Source organism: Rhincodon typus, chromosome 5 (assembly GCF_021869965.1).
Source record: "Rhincodon typus isolate 14 chromosome 5, sRhiTyp1.1, whole genome shotgun sequence".
NCBI lineage: Eukaryota > Metazoa > Chordata > Chondrichthyes > Orectolobiformes > Rhincodontidae > Rhincodon > Rhincodon typus.
Genome location: NC_063336.1, coordinates 31,087,467 through 31,107,767, shown reverse-complemented (window position 1 = coordinate 31,107,767; position 20,301 = coordinate 31,087,467). Strand labels below are relative to the sequence as shown.

The 20,301-nt window shown below is 40.3% G+C and overlaps 1 protein-coding gene across 1 annotated transcript in view; it reads left to right on the top strand.

The window, feature by feature from the left end:
* Positions 1-20,301, top strand: part of LOC109928206 (pleckstrin homology domain interacting protein) — a 183,896-nt gene that overhangs the window by 46,260 nt on the left and 117,335 nt on the right. The window contains exon 8 of the mRNA XM_048596719.1: positions 17,050-17,271. Coding sequence (XP_048452676.1) covers positions 17,050-17,271 — 222 coding nt within the window. The remainder of the gene's footprint in view (positions 1-17,049; positions 17,272-20,301) is intronic.

Below are 20,301 nucleotides of genomic sequence, written 5' to 3'. Positions count from 1 at the left end.
TTAAATTTTATGATTTTTCAAAAAAACTGGTGAGAAATTCTTGTAAAATTATGTTAACTCTGATTTTAATTTTAGGGTGAAATGGTGGCATTCAGGTAATGTCACTGAACCAGTAATTGAGAAGCCCAGGCTAATGCTTTAGGGACAATCTTTTCTCGGCCACTGGTGAAATTTGAATTTGATTAGTAAACCTGGAACTCCTCTGGTTCACTGTGCTTTAGGGAAGGAAATCTACTACCCTTACCTGGTCAGGCCTGCATGTGACTCCAGACCCGTTGCTCTCTGGGTAATTGAGGATGGGTAATAAATGCTGGCCTAGCCAGTGATGCTGACATCCCATGAATGATAAACAAAAACTAGTAACCATGACAACTGTCATCAATTATAGTAAAATCTCGCTGGTTCATTAATGTCTTTGAAGGAAGGGAATCTGCTCTCCTTCCTCGATCTGATCTACATGTGACTCCAGACCCATGGTGATGTGGCTGACTGTTATCTGCACTCTGAAAATAGTCTCGCAAACCCTTCAGTTCTTGGGCAATTAGGAGTGGGAAGAAAAACAGAGCCACCCACATCTCACAAAAGAATAAAGGAAGTACTACCAAGGATCTGTGAAAGCTTCATGAGTTGAGTGATTCTGGTGATGCCTTTCATTACCTCATTGTCCGCTGGATTCATATGCACCAGTTTTAGTTTACAAGTAACGATTGTGATCCTGAGAGGAAGTGAATTCAAACAATTACTGAAGTTGCTGTTTTCCTCAGTGATAGTAAGAACTGCCGATGCTGGAGTCTGAGATAACACAGTGTGGAGCTGGAGGAACACAGCAGCCCAGGCAGCATCAGAGGAACAGGAAAGCTGACATTTCGGGTTGGGACCCTTCTTCAGAAAATGATGCTGATGATTCCTCTGATGCTGACTGACCTGGTATGTTCCTCCAGCTCCACACTGTGTTATAGTTGCTGTTTTCCTCCTCTTTTTCTTAGCAAAGATACATTTGATGTGGAATCATGACCTGGAACCTCCCTTAAATTATGCTCAATGCAAATGAGCTAGTGGAACATAAATGAGCAAATTGACTGCTTTCTTCCAGTTGCTTCATTTTTATTGGAATTTGAGGAGAGGTCTTAAATAGTAACACCTAAAGTTGGTACCCAGAGGGTTGGGTTGCCAATCCTTCTGGAATTGTTGGGAGTCTGCCATAGTCGGCTTCAGTGTTCCGGTGGCCAAAGAAAGCACTCTGGGAGATCTTAAATCAATAATTCTAACCCATCAGTCCCACCAAGGAGAAAAAAGTAACTACCAATTCTGTTATAATAATGCTTTACCATGTGATGACATCTTGTCCAGCGCAATGTCATCCAATTAGACTGGGATTGCAGAGGAACCACATTCTTGTGGAGACTCTTTGTGGGGCAGACAATACTATTCTCCTCTCCTACAGGAATCTAAATGGAGAGAGAGTGATTTTGAACTGGTGTGACCTGTCAAGGTGAGATATGTGCCATGAAATGTTCAGGAAGCAGTGGCATGTTGCCTGAGCTTTGAGGTCGCATCCATCTTTTGACCTACTCCAGACGATCTGTATCTCATGTTGAAGGCAGTATCTGCTGACATCAGGCACCCCTATAGACTGCACATGTGCAAGCCTAGTGCGTGTGCAAGGAACTGCTTGTCTCAGTGAAGTGTGCTTTGATCCTGAAATGTTGGGGAATCACTGTACTAAAGCCCATAGTTGGTGATTGAGATCAGTAGTTTGGAGCAGTTAATAACCTCCCACGTTTTCCAAAGTCCATCTTCAAACATGAGGTATGTGGGAGGAAAAGAACTTCAAATACTACAATAACATTTTGCAGTGGAAACTTTTCCAACATGTTTCCAAAGATTAAATAACTTTTAATAATTAGTTATCATTGAATGGAATCTCTCCTGTTGTGAAAATTTCAAAATTAAGAATTATTGAGATTGAGTTTGAAAGATTATGGTTACCTGGACTTTTTTTTTATAAGATGTCTGTGAATGTTTAGCTATACGTTTCTTGAAAGTTACATATTTCATGATAACTGCCTGTTTAATACACACACCCTGCCTGGGTTTACAACTCTCAGGTTGCAACTTCCATTTTGGAGATTAGTTGTATTTTTCTGTTAGTGCCCAACTTGGGCAAAGCAAAGAGCTACCCAGCTCAGCTGTCCTCTGTCTGATGAACCTTTTGTTGCGTGTCCAGTGTTGTACCTGACGCCCTGGCCTTGTCTTAAACACTGATTGTCCTCTTGAAGAATGTCCTGAAGAATCCCCTGAGGAAGTGGTGTTGTCAAAGATCCCAGAGCCTCCATCTTGTGTTTGGCGATGTCCATTTTTGTAAGACAGAATGTCAGACTAGCATCCCTCTGAGCATTCCACGGCTTATTCATTTTTTTGCTTTTGAGAACTAAGACTTATAGTCAAAAGTATTTTTTCCTTCTAAGGTGAATCTCTGCAGAGAAAAAAATCTATATTTCCCCTTTTACTTGTTTGTGAGAGTGCCTATTCGTGTGTGTTTATTTAGGGGATGAACATTTATATTTTCTTATTACAGCTTAAGTGTATTAAACAATTTCATAATGTCACTGAATAAGTTTTGTTCACAATAAACCAATAATTTTGAGTCTACTGAAGAAATCTGGTTGATGGATATTTTTTATTAAAATTTAATTTAGAGAAGGCATGCAAATAGGCCACATCAGAAACTGTTATGACCTATGGGCTATACGAACTAGAAAGAAAGTGCAAGCCTCCTATCTCTGCCTTAACACTGTTCTGAAAAATATGGGGCTGCTTTGGCAGTTGCTCACTGTTGATCATTCATTTTGCTTGGTTCTTAAAGTCTACTGAAACCTGTTGGTCCTAAATTTAACACATTGTTGCGCTGTTAGTTCATATTGCTATCAGTTGATCATGGAAGTTGTGAGAGGGAAAAGGTATTCTATTTTAATGATATAACTCTGTTTAGAGTTACAAGAAATGTAACAACAATATGTTTTTACCTAACTACCTCTTATATCCTTGTTCACATTTTGTCATTTTTGTCTAACTTGCTTACAAATGAGAACATTGCTGTTTCTACTTCAGTATTAGTATTTTTATGTCGCCCCAATTTATTCAAAAGTTACAGGATGTTAATGAAAAGTGGAAGTGCCTCACTGATCGTCTGAGGGATGCTGTTCTGGAAGTTTGACAAAGTATATTATGGGGACAGAATAAGAAGGGTAGAGCATGCCCCTTGCATTTAGGTTGCAGTATGAATAGAATGAGAGTACTTGATACTAACACTTACAATATCGTAAAATCCCTACAGTGCAGAAAAAAAGGTCATTTGACCCGTTGAATTCCGCATTGATCCTCTGGAGATTATCCTACCCAAACCCAGTTCCCTACTCTATCCCTGTAAGCCCACATTTACCATGGCTAATCTACATAACCTGTATGTTTTGGATGTGGGATGAAATCAGAGCACCCAGCGTAATCCATGCAGACATGGGAAGAACGTGCAAGCTGCACGCAGACAGTCTCTGAAGGGTGCAATTGAACCCGGGTTCCTGGTGCTGTGAGGCAGCAGTGCTAAGCACTGAGCCACCGTCTGCCCTTAATGCTTTGAATAGAATCCTATTCATTTTCTGGTCTCTGGATCAGTAACCATAGTTAGCACAAAAATACCCTCACCATCAAAATAACATCAAACTTAAATAAAACAAAAATGTGTTAATTTTGTATGTTGAATGCTGCAAGTTAACGTTTTGATTCTAAATGTTGGACAGTTCATTAATTATGTAACTAGCTAGGTGAGTGGAATAAGAATAAATTAAAATATTTCAATATCTAAATGCCATAACCAAAATCAGAAATTAAAATCATTTACATTTAATGTTTGGAAAATGACAGGTTTCTCAGTTACATAGAAAACTCACTGCTTAGTTATAGGTGTGCTTTCATGCCTTTTGGCTTTTAAAACCAACCATTTAAAATGGACACCAGTGTTTTGCAATTTGTTCAGAAATGGCAATCACTAATCACTTTGCTTTTTCATTGTGTGTGTGTGTGTGTGTGTGTGTGTGTGCGCGCGCGCCTGTGGTCATTATGGTTTTATCACTAAATTAACAAAGTCTATTTCACAAATTGAAAGATTATATTGGAGTAACTGATTCATATTTTTCACCATTAGGCTTCCTTTCAATAAATATCAATATAAAGATTACAACAGTGGTAACTACTAAGTAAATGTCTGTTGAAGTTGCTGTTGAATGCAGTAGATATAGTAACTCGGATGTTAGTTTTGCATTACGTTGCTATCGTCTGTGATGGCTTAGCTACATAAGCCAGTGAGTTGCTAAGCCATGAGCATATCACTACTAACATAATAATTTTAGTCTAATCCAGCCAATTAATTTTGCATCAGTATACTCTCAATCAACAACAAATTAATAGAAGGTGTCATATACCATTGTATAGAGTGGCACCTGCTCAACAAAGACTGTTGATACCAGTTTGGATTCTGCTATTACTGCCATGGTCCAAACATGAATGGAACAGAACAATTAATTTTCCTGAAAATAAAAAGAAAAATTTCCACAGAGACCCTCTCCAAGCAAGGCACTGTTCAAAGCAGCTGCAAAAGCAAGCTATAGCAAAGCAAGTAGTTATTACTGGTTACGTGATTTACAGGAAACCTTTTTTAAAGAAAGGCCAATATCCACAGTGAACTTATAATGACCTCTTTCAAAGAAGCAACTCCAGGTGTTTCAACAAAACTCAAAATAAATCCCTTTTCCATATCCTTGAAAACTTAAGTCCTCCAAGCAGTATGAATTATAAAGCACTTTTTTGCAACAATGCTCCAAGAGCAGGTCAGAGGCTGAGAATTGTGTAGCAAGTAATGCAATTTCTGAGTCATCAAAGCCTGTCCGTCATCTACAAGGAACAACCTGAAATGTGATGGAATAATCTTTAGTTGCCTGGATGATTGCAGCTCCAGACGTGAGAAGCTCAGGAAAAAGCAGTCAACTTGATTGGCACTGATCTACCACCTTAAATGTTCACTCCCTCCACCACCGACACACAATTGTAGAAGTATAAAATGTAGAACATCTACAGCGTCAATGTACCAAGGCTCTTTCAGCAGCACCTTTCAAAGCATGACCTCCACAACCCAGAGGGACATGGATGGCAGATGCCTCGAAACACTGGCACCTGCAAGTTCCCCTCCAAGTCACACACCATCCTGAGGGGAAATTATATGGCTATTCTTTCACTGTCACTGGATCAAAATTTTGGAGCTCCCTCCCTAACAGCACTGTGGGTGTCCTTCCATCAGCTGGATTGCAAGAGTTCAAGGCAGTTGCTGACTACCTCCTGCCTGGGATGGTGAGATAGTTATGGATGGGTATTCAATAGTGACCTTGGCAATGATGCTCATAACTCATGAATGAGTTTTTTTTAAAAAAGCCTCATTTACATTCCTGCCGCGTCAATGTTTTCCCAGCCTGATCTCAGTAAGGATAATCTGTCACTACTATGAGGCAATACATGTCTGTGCTTTCCATTCAACTGGTGAAGCAGAATGGCCTCTGTTGTGGACTTCACAACAGCTAGTACAGTCAACTGTGGGGTGGACTGGTCCACCTAGCTTCTTGTCTGTCTGAGTTTGGTCAAATCAGTATGTTTCTATCAAATGACAGAAGACAGTTATTCAGTTGTTGTTATGAATATCAAATACAATATATATTAGATGGTCAGGTCAATGTCCAATCGCATTAGAGCCTTCCATTCTTGCTTTGTATATTTCTGTGTAAACATCAGGCTCAACTGTCATTGAAATTGTATTATTCTAACTACAGCCTTTTCTTTTCCCGATGGCTGTGGAAAACACACACAGACTTATTTCTATAAATATTGATTTGTTATAGATTAATTACAGTATGTTTCAATATAAGTGACGCTGGTAACAGTTTGCTTTGCAACTAATTTTAAAAAAATCAGGAGAATGTTGTGGGTTTGAAGGGCAGAATGGGAAAAGAGAATGTTGTCCAATCTTACCTCATCCCTCAAGGATTTTAGCATCGCCTATGCCGCCGCATTCTTTTTCCAGCCCTACCCTGAAATCGTACTTGGTGTGTTCTACAATATACACGTACAACTGTGAAAGATTCAATTACTAACAAATTTCAGAACAGTTAAATGTTTGGAAATCATATAACACATAGGGCGGTGAGATAGTTATGGGGTGGCACGGTGGCTCAGTAGTTAGCACTGCTGTGTCACAGCGGCAGGGACCCGGGTTCGATTCTAGCTTCGGGCGACTATCTGTGTGGAGTTTGCATATTCTCCCCATGTCTGCATGGGTTTCCTCCCACAGTCCAAAGATGTGCAGGGTAGGTGGATTGGCCATGCTAAAATGCCCATAGTGCCCAGGGATGTTTAGGTTAGCTGGGTTAGACATGGGAAATGCAGGGATAGGGGAATGGGTCTGGGTGGGATGCTGTTCGGGGGGGGCGGTGTGGACTTGTTGGGCCGAATGGCCTGTTTCCACACTGTCGGGATTCTGTGATTCTATGACATGCAGTTGGTGGCACACTGTGTGAGCAGACTGCTCTATCAGTGCAGGACCTCCGTTTCAATTGGGCCCAGACTGATGGAATGAAAGCATCTTAATTTAAATAGTTGTTTTGGTTAATGGCAGAGCTAACACAACGATTAATGTGTGGAGGCCCATAGTGGTCAACTATCAATAATTTGACCTAGCTGTACGGTACAAACATTGCTGAAACAAAAATACACATTTTGTTAAAGCTTTTTATCTTGCCCTTCTGCCACCTGCCAACCAGTCACTACACATCTTCTCATTCAGTATAAAGGTTTTTGTTTTGCAGTGTTATTTGTTGTGAATTGTCCTGATGAGTGCAAGAAGAAAAGCTTTTTTTTTCAGCATTATTCAACTTTTGTTCTACCAAACAGCTATTTATTCACAATATTGTTCAGCATTTGGAAAATGTCAGTGCAATAGAAGGTACTCTTTGTGATTGTGGTTTGAAAAGGAAACAATTGAATTTGAGACTTTTTTTCTGCTTCGGTTTATGTTTTAAAAGTGCTTTGTAAAGACAAGTTGTAGTATTATACTCAACCTGACATTCTTTATTTTCAGTTTCCCTCGAAGACTTACAAAGGAATTCATTGCATGAGCTATATAGAGTCATAGAGATGTACAGCATGGAAACAGACCCTTTGGTCCAACTCGTCCATGCCGAACAGACATCCTAAATTAATCTACTCCCATTTGCCAGCATTTGGCCCAAATCTCTCTCAATCCTTCCTATTAATGCACATATCGAGATGCCTTTTAAATGTCGTAATTGTACCATCCTCCACCACTTCCTGTGGCAGCTCATTCCATACACGCACCACCCTCTGCCTGAAACAGTTGCCTCTCAGGTCCCTTTTATATCTTTCCTCTCGCACCCTAAACCGATGCCTTCAAGTTTTGAACTCCACTACCCTGGGAAAAAGACCTTGGTTGTTCACCCTTTCCATGCCCCTCACGATGTACTGTGCCTGTTTCAACTCAACAAGATATCTGAGTTCACTGGCTCCTTTCTCAGGGCAGATCCCTCACCAAACCAGAGTCAATTTGCCTGGTTTGAGATTTAAACAAAGCCTGGCAGTTACTGTCAATCATCACTTATTGCATTCACTGTACCAACACCTCTACTAGAGTCCACTTCCAAACAATCAGTACTATTCTCTCATGCAATATGAATATTGTTTTCCCCTTGAACTGGTATTGCAAATTGTCCTGAAGAGAGCAAGTCAAAAAGCTTCAACAAACTATATTGTTTCAGTTGTGCTTAATTGGGTTTAATTGGAGAACTAGATTTTAGCAAACATGTTTTATCCTTCCACTTGAAAAGAAATGGAAGTATAAAAGAGTGAAAACTGTACAGTGATTAGTATGAAGGTCTAAAAAAGAGAAAAGAAAGCCCATCTCTAGTCAGCAATGCAGCCGTGGTAATGTAGTTATCCAATCCATTATTAGGAGATGGAAAAAAGCTGTCAATTCAGCAAAAGTTCAGTAAATTCCTTTCTTACTTCCTAAGGAAAATCAAGAAACTCCCTAGACTGCAGTAGCCCATCACTCAGAATAATTACATCTAACAACAAATCCACTCCCCTGTTGGGGTTATATTGTCCTGTCTCAGAAACTTGCCAAGTTCCCCTTTAAAGGAATGTAAAGGTTCATATTTATCTCTGGCAGTATGTTCAAAGGAGTAGTGGCTGTCTTGTCGAAAGAAGCATTTTTTGAGAATCTGACTGACTAAATTTATAGGGATGACCTCTCGCCCTGATATCCCAGTCTGAACTAAGAAAACTATCTAACTGAATTGTTCTGACTCTTAATTTCAAAGGATTTCTTGTGTGTTTACTTACAGTAAATCAGTTATTACTTATCCTTATAATAAAGAATTGGATTCATCATTTCAATGCACCTTCCAAGGAACCTAAATCTTTAGCATGTATGGGGACTATTTGAAATAGCAATGTTTTGTGTGTTATCTTGCACATTTGAAGCCACAATCTTCTACATTGCCAATTGACATAATAAATGTTTGGGTACCATTTCATGCTGACATATGTTTATTAATCATTTTTCAGTTTCCCCCATTCAGTCGTTTTTGCTTGTTCTTTTGAAGGAAGCATAGCATCTTGCTTAAGCAGTCACTCGTAGTTAAGCCTGAGAAAGAAAGGCTGAGCAAAATACTCGGCTGCCATAGGGTAATGGGGGCATCAAGTGGATTAACTTGTGCAGACTACAGTATTCCTCATCATACATTAATGGACACTGCATAGCAGAAGTAATGGTCAGGAGTGAAAACCTTGGCTGATTTCTTTTCTCTTCATTTTCTAAGTCCAAGTTTATAAAGCACTTTAAAGCAATAAGTAAAACATTTTTATTAATGACACTGTCTGCTTACAGATTTAAGAATCTACTAATAAATTTTAGTTTATTTGAATGCATTAGTAAAAAAATGTCTTAAGCAGTTATATATATTGAAGTTGGTTTGGTCAATAGGTATGCCATCAGATTTCTTCCATGTTAGCTGTAAGGCCAGTTATGAAGCTGCGAGTCATTTTAAATTCTGTACCGAGATAGATTTTTTTTTCTAAAATGTACTTTACTGAATATCATAAAAACAGGAATGATTTCCATTGCTTCCAAGATTTATTATGCAAATCTCATGACTTGCTTCGCAACTTTGATGGCTTTACTGAGAAATATCCAAGACCACCATTATTGTAGAACACAGATCATCTTCACAATTCTGCAAGTCAAGCTGAGCACAACTAGCATCTAGATAAAATAGGAAGCAAACAATTACAAAAATAACATGATGAATTGTCAGGCTTATATATTTTATAAGTTATAGAGAATAGGTAACAGCAATAAATAAGAGATATTTAACTTATTGTATGTTAATCTTTAAACTCTTGTGAGGAATATCAAATACTTTCAGCATGGCAATGCTTCTGTTCAGTGGATGGAATCGCATTTATTTCTTAGGTTGATTTGATAATGTGCCTTGAGTGTTGGGATTCCTTCCTTGTTCATTGTTCCTCATATATGATGATAAGATCCAGTGTAGGCATGAAAGTGGGCAATTCAAAAACAATAAGCAATCTGCATTTATTTATCACTTTTTACAGAGTAAAGTATGACAAGGTGTTTCAATTTTCCATTATGAAGTGCTTATAACATATAAAACATCTAAGTGCTTCCCAGAGGCATAATCATATAAAAAATCAGCAAAAATATTAGAACATATATTTAAAAACTTGGTCAGATTTATGTTTAAAGCGACCCTCAAGTGAATAGAAAAATGAGGTTTTAGGGATGGAATTCTGAAGTGTAAAGTCCAAATTGCTGAAGACACATGGCTGGATTTTCACAGAGTGAGGACGACTACCCAGATCATTACGAATGGTGAACTGGACCCAGATGCAAATGCTTGCTCTGACAGATCCGCTTTTTGCTGGCGCAGGCAGTGGGGTGGGATATCAATCACATAGCTGAACTGTTTTGATTGACAAGCTGTGTGTTATAGGCTGGGGGAGAATCATTCAAGTAGGTTTGCACGAGGGTGAGATTGACTTCAGTGGTGAGCAAGTGTGAAGTGCAAAGAATTTTGGATTTTTTGACTACAGATTGGGTATCGACTGTAACACAAGGTCAACTATTACTCGGGCCTATACAATAGGTCTCTAGATCTTGCTTGTGCTCCCAAATGAACTCAAGTACAAATTGGTGTAACAAAAGTAAGTAAATTACATATTATTTGAGGCTCAAAGGATATATGGAGGTAGGTATCAGATCTGGTGGATGCAATTGAATGGTGTATATGTGTGTGTACACATGTATATTGGGGCTCAACTTTGGATAAATACTGTTCTATTTTGATATGAATATAAGTATTATCTGTTCTTTGTTGACAGTAACTTACTTTGAATTATGTATTGGCTTGAATGGATGATGTTCAAATAGCTCCTCTGCTGCCATTTAAATTTAGTTCAGATGACTAAATAATTTGACTTTTTTCAAATACATATGTACTTTGATTTAATAGAAATAGACCATAGTACGCTTTGGCTTCTTAAATAGTTCAATACATAGGAATGAAAATGTAACTTGGACTAAGGTGCTGTGGTATCTGATAGTTTAGCAAAATATATCATGGATTTTCAAAGTAGCAAAAATTATTGGTTTTGTCATTTTGGCTGTGCGTACAGTGAGCATTTTAATCAATTAGTCCAGACCTCCTGTTTCTAACAGCATAGCTATTGTTCAGAATGCTGCTTTTAGCATGCACATGAAAGCTAATCGTCTTTCCTAACATTCAATTATGTGTAGGGATAAGAATGTTTTAGTTTAAAAAGACACATACTTTTTGTGGGTCTTAATTCACTGGGAACAGTCCACACAGAGAAAAGAGACAGAGGCTTGGTGAACTGTGTGGTTAAATTTGAATTGAACAGTTTGCTCATCTGGAGGATGAAAATCTACTCGGACTGATTTGATGCATAGCTGATTTCTATATTGTAATTTCTATGTGAGTATGGAAATACTGACTATGAAGAGGTAATCTAATTTTTTAAATTAATTGCAAAGTCCAGGTGAACATAGAACATTACAGCGCAGTACAGGCCCTTCGGCCCTCGATGTTGCGCCGACCTGTGAAACCAATCTGAAGCCCATCTAACCTAAACTATTCCATTATCATCCATATGTTTATCCAATGACCATTTAAATGCCCTTAAAGTGGGCGAGTCTACTATTTTTGCAGGCAGAGCATTCCACGCCCTTACTACTCTCTGAGTAAAGAACCTACCTCTGACATCTGTCCTATGTCTATCACCCCTCAATTTAAAGCTATGTCCCCTCGCGCTAGCCATCACCATCCGAGGAAAAAGGCTCCCACTGTCCACCCTATCTAATCCTCTGATCATCTTGTATGTCTCTATCAAGTCATCTCTTAACCTTTTTCTCTCTAACGAAAACAGCCTCAAGACCCTCAGCCTTTCCTCATAAGACCTTCCCTCCATACCAGGCAACATCCTGGTAAATCTCCTCTGCACCCTTTCCAATGCTTCCACATCCTTCCTATAATGCGGTGACCAGAACTGTACGCAATACTCCAAGTGCGGCCACACCAGAGTTTTGTACAGCTGCAACGTGACCTCATGGCTCCAAAACTCAATCCCTCTACCAATAAAACCTAACATACTGTATGCCTTCTTAACAACGCTATCAACCTGGGTGGCAACTTTCAGTGATCTATGCACATGGACACCGAGATCTTTCTGCTCATCCACACTACCAAGAATCTTACCATTAGCCCAGTACTCTGTATTCCTGTAACTCCTTCCAAAGTGAATTACCTCACACTTTTCCGCATTAAACTCCATTTGCCACCTCTCAGCCCAGCTCTGCAGCTTATCTATGTCCCTCTGTAACCTGCAACATCCTTCCGCACTATCCACAACTCCACCAACTTTGGTGTCATCTGCAAATTTACTAACCCATCCTTCTACACCCTCATCCAGGTCGTTTATAAAAATGACAAACAGCAGTGGCCCCAAAACAGATCCTTGAGGTACACCACTCGTAACTGAACTCCAGGATGAACATTTCCCATCAACCACCACCCTCTGTCTTCTTACAGCTAGCCAATTTCTGATCCAAACCACTAAATCACCCTCAATCCCATGCCTCCATATTCTCTGCAATAGCCTACCGTGGGGAACCTTATCAAACGCTTTACTGAAATCCAAATACACCACATCAACCGCTTTACCCTCATCCACCTGTTTGGTCACCTTCTCGAAGAACTCAATAAGGTTTGTGAAGCACGACCTACCCTTCACAAAACCGTGTTGACTATCCCTAATCAAATTATTCCTTTCTAGATGATTATAAATCCTATCTCTTATAATCCTTTCCAACACTTTACCCACAACCGAAGTAAGGCTCACTGGTCTATAATTACCAGGGTTGTCTCTACTCCCCTTCTTCAACAAGGGGACAACATTTGCTAGTCTCCAGTCTTCTGGCACTATTCCTGAAGACAATGACGACATAAAGATCAAAGCCAAAGGCTCTGCAATCTCCTCTCTAGCTTCCCAGAGAATCCTAGGATAAGTCCCATCTGGCCCAGGGGACTTATCTATTTTCACACCTTCCAGAATTGCTAACACCTCCTCCTTATGAACCTCAATCCCGTCTAGTCTAATAGACTGTATCTCAGTATTCTCCTCGACTACATTGTCTTTTTCCTGTGTGAATACTGACGAAAAATATTCATTTAGCACCTCTCCTATCTCTTCGGACTCCGTGCACAACTTCCCACTACTGTCCTTGACCGGCCCCAATCTTACTCTAGTCATTCTTTTATTCCTGACATACCTATAGAAAGCTTTAGGGTTTTCCTTGATCCTACCTGCTAAAGACTTCTCATGTTCCCTCCTGGCTCTTCTTAGCTCTCTCTTTAGGTCCTTCCTGGCTAACTTGTAACTCTCAAGCGCCCTAACTGAGCCTTCACGCCTCATCTCTACACAAGCCTCCTTCTTCCTCTTGACAAGAGATTCAACTTCTTTAGTAAACCACGGTTCCCTCGCTCGACCACTTCCTCCCTGCCTGACAGGTACATACTTCTCAAGGACACGCAGTAGCTGTTCCTTGAACAAGCTCCACATTTCAATTGTGCCCAGCCCCTGCAGTTTCCTTCTCCATCCTATGCATCCTAAATCTTGCCTCATCGCCTCATAATTGCCTTTCCCCCAGCTATAACTCTTGCCCTGCGGTATATACCGATCCCTTTCCATCGCTAAAGTAAACGTAACCGAATAATGGTCACTATCACCAAAGTGCTCACCTACCTCCAAATCTAACACTTGGCCTGGTTCATTACCCAGTACCAAATCCAATGTGGCCTCGCCTCTTGTTGGTCTATCTACATACTGTGTCAGGAAACCCTCCTGCACACATTGGACAAAAACTGACCCATCTGAAGTACTCGAACTATAGCGTTTCCAGTCAATATTTGGAAAGTTAAAGTCCCCCATAACAACTACCCTGTTACTTTCGCTCCTATCCAGAATCATCTTTGCAATCTTTTCCTCTACATCTCTGGAACTTTTCGGAGGCCTATAGAAAACTCCCAACAGGGTGACCTCTCCTTTCCTGGTTCTAACCTCAGCCCATACTACCTCAGTAGACGAGTTGTCATCAAACGTCCTTTCTGCCACCGTAATACTGTCCTTGACTAACAATGCCACACCTCCCCCTCTTCTACCACCTTCCCTGATCTTACTGAAACATCTAAACCCCGGAACCTGCAACAACCATTCCTGTCCCTGCTCTATCCATGTCTCCGAAATGGCCACAACATCGAAGTCCCAGGTACCAACCCATGCTGCAAGTTCACCCACCTTATTCCGGATGCTCCTGGCATTGAAGTAGACACACTTCAAACCACCTTCCTGCCTGCCGGTACACTCCTGCGACCTTGAAACCTTATTTATGACCTCACTACTCTCAACCTCCTGTACACTGGAGCTACAATTCAGGTTCCCATTCCCCTGTTGAATTAGTTTAAACCCTCCCGAAGAGCATTAGCAAATTTGCCCCCCAGGATATTGGTACCCCTCTGGTTCAGGTGTAGACCATCCCGTTTGTAGAGGTCCCACCTACCCCAGAATGAGCCCAAATTATCCAGGTATCTGAATCCCTCCCTCCTGCACCATCCCTGTAGCCACGTGTTCAACTGCTCTCTCTCCCTATTCCTCGCCTCGCTAGCACGTGGCACGGGTAACAAACCAGAGATAACAACTCTGTTTGTTCTAGCTCTAAGCTTCCACCCTAGCTCCTTGAATTTCTGCCTTACGTCCCCATCTCTTTTCCTACCTATGTCGTTGGTGCCTATGTGGACCACGACTTGGGGCTGCTCCCCCTCCCCCTTAAGGATCCCGAAAACACGATCCGAGACATCACGGACCCTGGCACCTGGGAGGCAACACACCAACCGCGAGTCTCTCTCGTTCCCACAGAATCTCCTATCTGTCTCCCTAACTATGGAGTCCCCAATGACTAATGCTCTCCTCCTCTTCCCCCTTCCCTTCTGAGCAACAGGGACAGACTCTGTGCCAGAGACCTGTACCCCATGGCTTACCCCTGGTAAGTCCCCCCCCCCAACAGTATCCAAAACGGTATACTTGTTTTTGAGGGGAATGGCCACAGGGGATCCCTGCATTGTCTGCCTGTTCCCTTTCCGTCCCCTGACTGTAACCCATCTACTTTTTTCCTGTACCTGAGGTGTTACTATCTCCCCGTAACTCCTCTCAATTACCCCCTCAGCCTCCCGAATGATCCGAAGTTCATCCAGCTCCAGCTCCAGTTCCCTAACACGGTTTCTGAGGAGCTGGAGTTGGGTGCAGTTCCCGCAGATGAAGTCAGTGGGGACACTAGTGGTGACCCTTACCTCCCACATTCTACAGGAGGAGCATACAATTGAAGGTGCAAAGATCACAGTGCACAACTATACCGAAGATTGAAAAAATAACAGAGACCAGATAAATCAGGGACCAGGGAAGTTAGGGATTGACAGTAAGTGTTGCCTTAGCCAGCAATGTCCATAGTGCATAAACAAATAAACCTAAACATTAAAAAAAACTCCTTGTTGCATCCAGTTGGCAGTTGCTTGATTAACATCATGATCTCTTTGTCTGGAACTCACTAGCACATGTTCCCCTTCCTGCCACTGGATTCTGACTTTCAAAACAGCTCCTAAGAAACAATTCTGTTTGACAGTACTTTTCCCACTATCACCATCTTCCAACCCTGCCAAAACCCTTCCATTATCCTTTTGCTTCCCCTGACTAGTGTTCCTCCTTTTATGTGTGATGTCTTTTTCTCTGTGAAACACTAAAATATTTCCTTGAACAAGAGGAGCTCTACAGAAATCTAAATTATTTAAACTCTTCTTTATCTCAGTAAAGTCAGAGGCTCTAAAAAATGTATAGAGCAACTACAATCGCATATTTATCTGAATTTATCATAATTTACAACCCTCGGATTTCTAAATCCACAGCATTCCTGCATCCCTTAATGGGTTGTCTCCATCCTGTGCATTTTGAATTTGGTGAAGTGAGGTCTATTGATGTTAAAATAATCTCATAATTTTGTATTTAGAGTTTATTGTTACAGCTGCATTATAACTAGGCTGTGTGCTACTGATAAAAGTCCATTTCACATTTCATGTGAAGATGTGTTCTCAGATTTTGTGTTATCAAATAGATGAGGTTAGTCCAGATAGTGTGTGTAGGGGAGGTGGTAGTGAGTGGTAATTTCACTGGAATAGTAATCCAGAACTCCAGACTCATATTTTGGGGACATGGGTTTGAATCCCACTGAGATAGATGGTGACATTTCAATTCAGTGAAAGAGCAGTAATAAAAAGTTAGCCTAATGGTGACCATGTAACCACTGGCCATTATTGTAAAAACCCATCTGGTGCACACATATCTTTAAGGGAAGGAGACCTCTCATCTGACCTACATATAGACCCACAAACAGACCATTCTTAACTGCCCTCTGGACAATTAGGGCTGAGCAGTAAATAATGCCCATGAATGACTTTTAAGAAGATAAGTTTTGAGACAATTTGTTTGCTCATTTCATCAATCAGGATATCGCATTGTACTGAAGATTAAATTATTTGATTTCTTTTCTGACAATAGGTGTTTATACCTCCAGTGTAACAGCTGCTGTAGCCAATGTAATATACTGCTTTTATCACAGGAATGATAAATAAAATTACTGCACATTCTTATGGATTTTTGAGAATTTTTTTGTGATATTACATTGGAAAATTTGTTAAAATGTTTCCTGTTTTGAAAATGACCATAGCACTTTACCAGGTGACTACCATCAATTCTGTATTCTGGTCAGTAATAAACTCAACCTGTATTATCTGGTCCCCTTAATATGATAAAGTTTTCCAACGAAATTCATAGGATTGTTACAAAGCCAAATCTGATGCCAAGCTACATAAATGGATATTGGGATAGATGGTCAAAAATGTTGTTTCTAAGGTGAATCTTAAAATGAAGAATGAGAGATAGATATATTTAGGAAGGAACTTTCAGAACCTAAGATCCAAATAAGTGGAGGAAAAGCTGTCAATCAAATTGGGATTCTCAGAAAGCCACTTGTATAGGTGCAGAAAGCTTGGAAGGCAGTGGGGCTAGTGAAAATTCCAGAGATAGGGAAAGGTGAGACCATAGAGGGATTTGAAAATGATGTGAATTTTAAAGTCAAGACATTAATGAACATAATATGTATGTATATAACGCATATATGTGTGTAGTCTTGTGAATGGAAACCTAGTAAATAAGTCTGTCTGATAAAGTAGCTATTACTAATAGGGATCATCAAGCTAAACATTGATAATCTTCCAACTTGATATACAGGGATCTGATGATTGTCTGGTGAAGATCTGGACAACCGATGATGGCAGGCTGCTGGCAACTTTGCGAGGACATTCTGCTGAAATCTCAGACATGGCAGTAAACTATGAAAATACTATGATTGCTGCAGGCAGCTGTGATAAAATCATCCGGGTTTGGTGCCTTCGGACATGCGCACCTTTGGCTGTTTTGCAGGGCCACACTGCATCCATCACATCTGTGCAGGTAAAGTAAACCATTGATAATACAATGATTAACCACAGCTAACTTGTGCAATTAATGTGTTCGGTTATTGTGATTAAATTTTTTCCTGATGCAATAAGAGAAGGTCATGCCTTACAAATTTGTTTGAATTCTGTGAGGAAGTGACAAAGTGGATCAGTGAGGGTAGTGCAGTGCATGTTATCTACATGGATTTTAGTAAGGCATTTGACAAAGTCCCATATGGTCAAAAAAGTAAAAGCCCATGTGATATAGGGCAGTGTCAAATTGGATCCAAAGTTGGCTTAGCAATAAGAAACAAGGGTAATGATTAATGGCAGCCCTTCTGAATGGAAAGCTCTTTCAAGTGGTGTTCTGCAGGGCTTGGCGTTGGGACCCTGCTGTTAATTTTGTTCGTTAATAATTTGGACTTGAACATGTGGGACATAATTAGGAAATTTGCAGATGACACAAAAATCGGCCATATGGAGGAGGATAGCTGTAAGCTCCAACACAATATACATAGGTTGGTGGGGAAGGACATAACTGCTCCAGAGAGAATGCAGAGAAGATTTGCTAGAATATTACCAGGACTGGAGAATTGTAAAATGAGGAGAGATTGGAGAGGTTGAAGTTGTTTTCCTTAAAACAGAGAAGGCGTGACATGATTGAGGTATACAAAATTGTGGGGGGTAGAGATAGAGTAGACAAGGGGAACCTGTTTCCCTTGGCAGAGTGTTCAAAAACCAGAGGTCATTAGATTCAACTTAGTGCCAGAAGGATTAGTGAGGAGAAACTTTTTTACGTGCAGGGTATTGGGTGACTGGACTTTGCTGCCTGAGTTGGTGGAGGAGACAGCGACACTAAACTCTGTTTTTAAAAAAAGTACCTGGATCTGCACCTTAAGCGCTATAAGCTATAGGGCTTTGGACTGTATGCAGGAGGTTGGGATTGGAAAGGGCACTTAGATGTCTTTGTGTTAGCATTGACAAAATGGACAGAATGGCCTTCTTCTCTGCTGTATCATATCAATGGTTATGTAGTTGTTCTAATAACTAGAAGCTGGGAAGTGAAGTAATAGAACTTAATGGAACAAGTATGAAATGCAGGAAGGAATGCCTAAGAAAGGAGGAAGTAGAGCTAGGACAAGGCAGGGAAGAGAACATGAGAGTGAAGAGACCCAGGTGAGTTTAAGAATGGGATAATTGAAAGGACAATCTTAGGAAGAGGGTGAGAAGGAGTTACTGGAATGTAAAACCTAAGCGAAAGGAAATAGGATGGGAATAAGAGACTAAAAGAGAAAACCTGGGGTAAATGTGTGGGAGCAGAGAGATGGTGTGAATGGAACAAAGAGATGGAAAACCAAAGAGAGGAGGGGACAGAGTGGGAATTGGATATGGAAAGGGAAGTCTGGCAGAGCAGGGATGGGTTGAGGGTGGGATCAAGAAACCTTGAGAGAAGGGAACGTTGTGAGAATAGCAAGAGGAAATCTTGAGCCATTTGAAAACCAAGTTAAGTGTCAAGTCAGATGCTATTCAGTCCATTCCACCAAATATTCTACTCAGGAACTCATTATCTTTACCAAAAATTGCCCAGGGCTTTCCATAAGTTTTCCTTTACTTTTTAAGGTAATCAATTTTTGACGAGTTCTGAATCATCTCTGCTTTTACATACAAATAGGAGTCAGGAGCTGAAGTTGACCATTTGGCCCCCAAAGTCTGCTTCACCGTTTTATAAGATCCCTATTGATTTGATTGTAACCTCAAATCCAATTTTCCATCCGGTCCTGACAACTTTTCCCTTGCCCTCCTATAACCTATCTATTTCTGCCTTGAAAATATTCAAACAATCTACTTTTATCACCTTTTGAAGAAGAGTTCAAAAACTCATGACCGTCTGAATTCAAAAAATATCCTAATCCCTGTCTTAATTAGATAACCCCTTATTTTGAAACAGTGACTCAAATTCTAGATTCTCCCACAAGAGGAAATATCCTTTCCACATCCAACTTGTCAAGATCCCTCAGGATCCGATATGTTTCACCAAATCACTCCTCATCCTTAAAAACTCCAATGGCTATAAGCATAGCCTGTCTAGTCATTCCTCATAAGTCAACCAGCCCTTTTCAAATATTATTCTTATAAACATCTTTGAAAAATATACACTTTGAACTTGTTTACGCTCTTCCTTAAATAAGGAAACCAATATTGTACACAGTAGTCAAGCTGTAGTTTCACTAATGCCCTGTATGACTGAAGTATAACCTTCCTATTTTGGTATTCATCTCTCCTCGCAATAAACTGTAACATTCTATTAGCTCTCCTAATTACTTGTTGTACCTGTATACTAACCTTTTGTGAAGGACATCCAGATCCCTCCGCATCTCGGAGCTTTGCAGTTTCTCGTCATGTCACATTGTTTTATTCTTCCTGCCAAAATGGACAGTTTCACTGTTGCCCACATTATGTTCCATTTGACAGATCTTTTCCTACTCACTTAACGAGCTATCCCTTTGTCGTGTCCTCGCACCTTCTTCAAGGCTTATTTCTTTTGCTTTCTTTGTGTCACCATCAAATTTAGTAACCCCATCCCTTTGGTTCCTTCGTCTAAGTTATTGATATAAATTGTAAAAATGTGAGGCCTCAAACTGATCCTTTTGGCATACCACTTGTTACATTTGCTAGCCAAAAAAAACCCCTCATTTATGCCAGTTAGCTAGCCAATCTTTTATCCATGTAAATATGTTACCATCTACACCATGAGCTTTAATTTTCTGTGTTACCTTTTAGTAATGGGATGGGGCTGTGTTTGGGTGGGAGTGAGTACAGCACATGGAGACAATGTCCAGAGAGAGAGAGAGGGAGAGAAAGAGACAAGCAAACAAGGAGACTAATGATAAGCCAAGAGAGTGATAAATGCTAATGGGAAGTGTAAATGGGCGAAAACCATTATACTCTTTTCACTATACACATATACACACACATATAATCTCTCTCTCTCTCTCTCTCACACACACACACACACACACACACACACACACACACACACACACAC